Here is a 7,196-nt window from a genome sequence, read left to right on the forward strand (position 1 = left end):
TTGGATGGTTGTTCCAAAGCTGGGGGGCCTTATAAGAAAAGGCTCTTCCCCCTGCTGTTACCTTATTAATTTGTGGAACTAATAAAAGACCAGCACCCTGTGATCTTAGTGGACGTGAGGGTTCATAATAGGAAATAAGTTCCTGCAGGTATTCAGGAGCAAGCACGTGCAGTGCTTTATAAGTTAAAAGAATTTTAAATTCAATACGGAATTTAACTGGGAGCCAACGCAAGACTAATAGGACTGGTCTGATATGCTGAAATTTTCTAGTTCTGGTCAGAACTCTGGCTGCGGCATTTTGAACTATTTGAAGTTTATTTAGATTCCTATTTGAACATCCTGACAGTAGTGAGTTACAGTAGTCTAATCTGGAGCTAACAAAGGCGTGCACCAATTTTTCTGCATCATCCTGTGATAATGCATTTCTTAATTTGGCAATGTTGCGGAGATGTAGAAAAGCTATCCTAGTAGTATTATCTATGTATTTATCAAATGATAGGTCGGAGTCGAGTATGACGCCTAGGTTTTTGGCTACTGAGCCAGGTGTAATGGGATAGTCTGCGAGATTAAGCATTAGATTAGGAGGAGAACTTCTGTTTTGTCCTCATTAAGTTGGAGGAAGTTTAGAGGCCTCAATTTTTCCTAAACTGAGCTTGTCATCATGTGGGAGTAGCGTTTCAGGCAAGCCTGCTGGTTCTCGTTTCCGAGAGTAAATATGCACTATTTACTGAAATTCGTACTATTTTATTATTCAGAACATTCCTCTATTGTTAGAATTAATATTAGTTATACATTTTTATATATTAGATATTATATTTTTATAAATTATATATATATTAGACTTGCCTTTATTTAAAAATTCTGTATATTTACATATTTCAGTATAAGAATGTCTAGAAATCCAGTTTGCAATCTGCAATCTAGAAATAAACTGTACCAAAATCATACCATTGCAAGCACTGTTTTTATTATACAATAAAAAAAGAACAATAATAAAATGACAATTCTGGCGTCCACATCTGAAGCTGTGGAATTGATGTGGACGGTGCTCACGGTTTGAGGGCGGGCAGTTTGAGGGCGGGCAGTTTGGTGCTAGGCGACAGGGCCGGGAGGGGCGGAGAAAGGCCTTGGCCACGAAGCTTCAGCCTCTCGATCTTGGGTCGCCGTAACTGGATCTTCTGCTCGGTCTTGTCCTCCGAGGTCAGCTGCGTAACTGCCCTCTCTGCCATTGCTGTGGTCACAGGGTGACAACGAATCAAAAAGTAAGATACTGGAAGGGGGGAGTTTTTATATAAGCAGCCTTTGACTGTTACGCTGCTAATAATACAGCCATATAAATAGCACCTTCCAGTGTTGAAAAGACATCCTTGAATTATGCCGCTAATACAAAGTATGAGAAAGTCTTAGTATGTGTAGGATGAGAGAAATGTTAGTTGTAAGAACTACATTGGTCATAACAAAACAGCTGTCTGCCCCCATTTTTTTCCACTTACTCTTGTGGTGGGTGGAGCTCTTGGACAAGGTCCCTCTGGCTTGAGTCTGGATGGCACGCGTTTGCTTCTTGACGTGATCCTGGGCCAACCGCTGCTCATTGATCTCCCTGATCAGCAAGAAGTTCTCCTGCGTGGCGAGCAAAAGCAGACGGTCACTCCTACTCAGACACAGACTACCACGTGCAGTAACTAAAATACGTCTTAGAAAGTCGTTGGAGATCATCCCATTTAAGAAACAGGACTGGGAAGCCAACACTAAAGGAGAAGTCGGCGCTACCTCCGCGAGCTTGTCATAGCGTGATTTGTGCTTTTGTTCATTTTCAGCCAGCTTCCTGGTCAGGGATGCCACCTTCTTCTCGAGATAATCCCTCTGCCTGCGGAACTCAGACTGGACGTCTGCACTGACTTTCTCCTCCTGGCACTGTAAACAAAAACCAGACATGAATGGTCTGAGCTGTGTGTGTGTGTGTGTGTGTGTGTGTGTGTGTGTGTGTGTGTGTGTGTGTGTGTGTGTGTGTGTTGTGTGTTCATCTCACCACATCAGATCCTTGAACATGATGTTCATACAGCTTGCGGACAGTTTCCTTTAACTTCTTTGGTTCTTGTAATACCCTAATGCAGTTAATGATGTCCGTCTTTATCCTGCAGCCCAGGGTCTCGCCGTTCTTGACCTGGGAAATCAAAGCTATTATAGGCAGGGTTTGGTCTGCATGTGTGTGTGTGTGTGTGTGTGTGTGTGTGTGGTGGGGGGAATTGTAAAGTACTTTCTTGCATAAATTACGTATCACATCAATAAAAATAACAAAGGCAAGTCTATAAGTCTGAATTAGGAAATTAACATGGAAACAAGGCCAAACACAGAAACAGAAGCACCACTCTAACTTATTGCCCTAGGTTACCCACACACACACACACACACACACACATATACACACACACATACACACACATGCACACACATATACACACATACACACACACACACACACACACACACACACACACACACAAACACAAGCACACACACACACACATCCAGTATGGTCCAAATTAAGCCTGCAAAACATTTTTACAGCATGCAAGAGTCCCAAGCAAGATGAATGCAGGTGTGTGGCACCGGACACCTGGGTTTAACTGCGGTGTGACATCCTGGGAGGCGTGGCAGCACTCCCCCTGGGAGGCGTGGCTACACTCCCCCTGGGAGGCCTGGCTACACTCACCTTCTGCCTCTCTGTGTTCAATTCCTTTTCTTTGGCTTTCAGTATCCGCTTGAGTTCATCATTGCTCACATGTAGCTGGATGTTCTGCAACTTGTACTGCTTCAACGCAGCCGTCATCTAACAAAAACACCAAAAACAGCCTCATTAACACTTACTACTCATTAATACACCACGTCCCTCATTAACACTTACTACTCATTAATACACCACGTCCCTCATTAACACTTACTACTCATTAATACACCACGTCCCTCATTAACACTTACTACTCATTAATACACCACGTCCCTCATTAACACTTACTACTCATTAATACACCACGTCCCTCATTAACACTTACTACTCATTAATACACCACGTCCCTCATTAACACTTACTACTCATTAATACACCACGTCTGCTATATTCAAATACTATGTGTAAATTTTTGCATAAATGCATGTTAATTATTTTCTGGTTCTGTGGAAGTCATATACTGTAATGGTTTCCAATAAGGTGTCTGAAGTAAGGGTGCTTGAAGATTCTCTCAAAAAGAGAATTACTTTAATTAAATGACGTTAATTAAATGCAGTGACTCTCACAGAGACCTGGACAAGATCCATTCAGTTTGTGTATAATGAAACACAGTTCCTACCTCCCGGATCTTTTTCTCCGTCTCTTTGAGGTAAATCTCTCTCGGCTCGATTTGGGTCTTCAGATGTTTAAGGTTTTCATCCAGTTCAATCTTAGTCTTCTCCAGGTCCTGGTACTTCCATTCCAAGTCCTGAATGTGTGTTTCCTGCAGGGAACAGAACCCCCTCTCATCTACTGCCCAATACAGTACACAGCTCACTTCTGAATATCTTGTGGTTAGCTTAATAAAAGACACCACATTAGTAAACCACATTTTTGTAATGCATGTACAATATGTGCTTTTTATCCTCAAAATAAATATGCCACTGATTTACATCAATAAAACTAGATTTGCATTTCCTGAAGGAAATGCTAGAGGGTTTGAAAGATGATGCCAACGGTCACATTCTTGAAATCTTAAATCTTAAACCTGGGTTACTAAAAAATCTATTGATATGTTTTATATCTAAATTCTGTGATACTATCAATAACTTTCCTCTGTATACTCCGTGCGAGCTTAAATGCAACGAAATTTCATTCTGTGTACACCTGTGTACAATGAATGACAATAAAGATTGTCTAAGTCTAAGTGCGGTGTATGTATGTGTGTGTCTGTGTGTATGTGGAGTTTGTATGAGAGGTGTGTGTGTGTGTGTGTCTGTGAGAGACGTATGTATGTATGTGTGGAGTGGGTATGAGAGAGGTGTGTGTGTGTGTGTGTGTGTGTGTGTGTGTGTGTGTGTGTGTGTGTGTGTGTGTGTGTATGTATGCGTGTGTGTGTGTGTGGTGCCTGAACGAGCACAGAGGCAAATTGTGAAAAACCCAATTCTGATTTTGAGAAAGTTACAAAGCCAATCGACTATAAAAATCACAGCACAGGTCTCGGAGCCAAGACCTTTGGAGGTCTGTTCGTTAAGCGCTTCCGGCTGTATTAATTGCTTTTCAAGCCCTCTAGTAACAGCCAGGTCCTCAACAAATAATGGCAAACAGTTGTGGTGCACACTAAAATGTCAGTAGCTTTGCTGGCCTTGTGGTGCCTGCACGACCCCCCACCTTGTCCTGGATGATCATGTCCTTCTCCTGGATCTCCGACTTCAGGGCCACGATGTCCTTGTCCCGTGACTGGACATCCTCCTGCAGCTTCTGCTTATACTCCATTAGTTGACTGATCTCCAGGTTCTTGTTCTTGATTTTGTTCTCCAGGTCAATAATCTGCACCATTCACATCAACAGAGAGACACAGAGGCACGTCAAGCCGTGGCTCACGCAAAGAAAGGCCAGAAATTCCCCCCGGCCTTTAAAACAAAAACGAGTGGGGATGCGTGATGGAAACAATATACGAGCGCAGGGTTGTGAAAGACGCCACCAACCTTGACCTTTCTGTATGCCGCCGTGTCCACGAGATAGTAGTGCTTCTCTTCCTCCTCGCGCAGCCTGCACTCGTACTGGGCGCGCATTTCCTCCAGCTCAAAGTTGCTTTCCGCCTCCATTTGATTTTTAGTCTCCTCAAACTCGCGCTCCTGCTGCTGCAACTTGTCACGGCACTGGGGAGAAGAGAGAAACACCCTGCTGGTACCATGGCACAAACTAAGCAGTCGGCAGTCAAGGGACCCTCCAAGTGTTACACATTTTCCTAAGGGTCTGTTCTTCTTGGAGACCTTGATCTTGAATGATCACATGACAGTACTAAACTCCGAAGTAAACATACATGCTGGACGAACCTTTCGGGACCCTCAGTGTATACGATAGTTGGATTTGTAGCCCAATGAGGGCTCTATATACCAAAGCAAACACAACCAAAGTGTATATTGTCTCTGCTGCTAATTGCTCTACGGACCACTCAGCAGAACACTTGGGGCAAAGCGGAAACACTCACTCATTACCAACACAGACTTGAAAGCACTCCTGCACAGTACAATACATTACCCAGAGCTCTCTATTCAACTAAAACCACTTAGACTAACAGATGTTTATTTTCAACACTGACACAATGTGGCACACATCTCCAAAACGAATATTACAGCGTAGCATCACCTTCATGTAGTGACTTGGACATTTTTTTCAACATTACTTAATCACATTTAAAATAGTTTTATTAGATGCAGCACAATATAACAAAAAAAGATGCCTTAATTGTCAAATTTGATCAAGCCAGTCCAAATATATTCACATTTAAATTTTTTAAATGCAATTAACCTAAAACAAAAGGAAATCTTGTGATCAAGAAATGTGCTCTAGTTTCAGCACGTAGCTAGTATTTCTTTTCCGTGATCATGGTTCATCGGACCAACACGTTGTCTTGGGACCCTTAAAAAACGACCTTAAACTGTACAGACTGGGATTAAACTTCAGGAAACAATAAACAAGAATATAATGTAACCGTCCACGTATCTATTAATATCTTTTGAACAGCCCAGCGATGTTTTTGAACGGTCCAAACGCGAAGTAAACGGGATGAGAGAAAGCGCTCATTCAATTGCCATACTGTATTACCAAAACTGTGGGAAGAAGCTCCTACAAACCGATGAAAACAGCGATTTATTACAGCGCGCTTGATCACCGACCGCTTAGACAGCTAGCGGAGGAAAATGGCCGCGGCTCAATCATCATCATGCGGGGAAATCCAAGTAACTACTTCATGTGATACATTATTATATTACAGATGTCACATATCCGATTACAATAACGCACCCAGCAGAGCTGCAAGCCAAACACGGAGTCTGAACGTTTTCGCAACTAGGTGGACGGTTCAAGAAAACGTGAGACGGGCCGGGTTGCCAGGTCCTACAAAAATATCCCGCCCTCCAGCAGCCTAAACTAGCCCAAAGCCAAAAGTTGTTGACGGCTGGGTGGCGAGTGTTTAAAATGGAGACAAATTAAGTATTATATCGCGATCGATTCTTTGTGTTGACTTGTAACTCCCGCGGTGGCCCAACTCAAAAGTAGCCCAAAAAACCGCACCCCGCGACCCCAGAATTTTTGGCGTGAAAACCGCGAACCTGGCAACTATAGAGACGGGAGACGGACGTGGCCGTGCGGCCGAGCCGTCGGCACCACAGCGTCCTCACCTGGTCCAACTCGTGCGTCGTCTCCTCCAGCTCGGCCTCGAACATCTGCTGCATCTCCTCCAGGGCTCGGTGCTTGCTGGCCTCCAGCTGCTGCAGCTCCTTCTCGTAGGTCTGAGACCTCACCAGCACATCCCGGAACATTGTCTTGTAGTCCATAATCAACTTAAGGTTGTTTGTTCTGAATGAACAATATCAATGAACAATATCAATGAACAATATCAATGATCGATGTTCTTACACACGTTATGGCGCGTATATGAGTCATCTGACTAGCTAGCGAACTTATATAGGTTAATCAGTTTACAGTTACCAAGGCGATAGTTACCCTAACAACGACCTCACAAATACTCGCGTGGAATCTCTACGTAATCCCTCGTTTATCACGTGAGAGATGTTCCAATTACAACTGCTAGTTAGAGTGCGAGTTAGAGTGTGTGCAGACATGAAAAATGATCAAAACTCTCCTGGATAAACTGCTGTAAAATCCTTAGGCCTTCACGTAGAAGCTCCATTAAAATTTTTAATGGGAAAGAAACTTGTCCTTTCTAGCACGCTGGGATATCTAATCATTTGATCAATTCGTTTTAGAGTTATGAGCATTTGTTTGGCACTAGGCACAGAAAACTGCACCATTAGTTCCCATGTTAATTTATCAAAATCCGAATTGCCCTTTTCAAAATTTACCTCTGTGTTTAACTCATCATAAATCAGTCATTTTTGGGTCAAACCACAAACAATTACATGAAAATCATCAGCAAGCGGTCCTCTCTCATACAATTTCTTCGGTTAAGCGATAAGTTAAA

At 42.9% G+C, this 7,196-nt stretch overlaps 1 protein-coding gene across 1 annotated transcript; it reads right to left on the reverse strand.

The window, feature by feature from the left end:
* Positions 1 to 1,239: 1,239 nt before the first annotated feature.
* LOC143522554 (uncharacterized) lies at positions 1,240 to 6,688 on the reverse strand. The gene is made up of 8 exons (XM_077016254.1): positions 6,394 to 6,688; positions 4,696 to 4,869; positions 4,379 to 4,537; positions 3,348 to 3,491; positions 2,714 to 2,830; positions 2,030 to 2,164; positions 1,771 to 1,914; positions 1,240 to 1,620 (listed from the first exon to the last, which is right to left on the reverse strand). Exons 1-8 carry the CDS (start codon positions 6,547 to 6,549, stop codon positions 1,381 to 1,383), a joined length of 1,269 nt encoding a protein of 422 aa, XP_076872369.1. The 5' UTR covers positions 6,550 to 6,688; the 3' UTR covers positions 1,240 to 1,380.
* Positions 6,689 to 7,196: the final 508 nt, after the last annotated feature.

This window comes from Brachyhypopomus gauderio, chromosome 9 (genome assembly GCF_052324685.1).
Source record: "Brachyhypopomus gauderio isolate BG-103 chromosome 9, BGAUD_0.2, whole genome shotgun sequence".
In the NCBI taxonomy this organism is placed as follows: domain Eukaryota; kingdom Metazoa; phylum Chordata; class Actinopteri; order Gymnotiformes; family Hypopomidae; genus Brachyhypopomus; species Brachyhypopomus gauderio.

Bases quoted from the DNA above. Each gene is read 5' to 3' on its own strand.
- LOC143522554 (XM_077016254.1), bottom strand. From the start codon at position 6,549: ATGGACTACAAGACAATGTTCCGGGATGTGCTGGTGAGGTCTCAGACC. The intron at 1,915-2,029 runs GTGAGATGAACA...TTTTGTTTACAG, and splicing joins ATGTTCAAGGATCTGATGTG to TGCCAGGAGGAGAAAGTCAG. The intron at 1,621-1,770 runs GTAGCGCCGACT...CTCGCCACGCAG, and splicing joins GCTATGACAAGCTCGCGGAG to GAGAACTTCTTGCTGATCAG.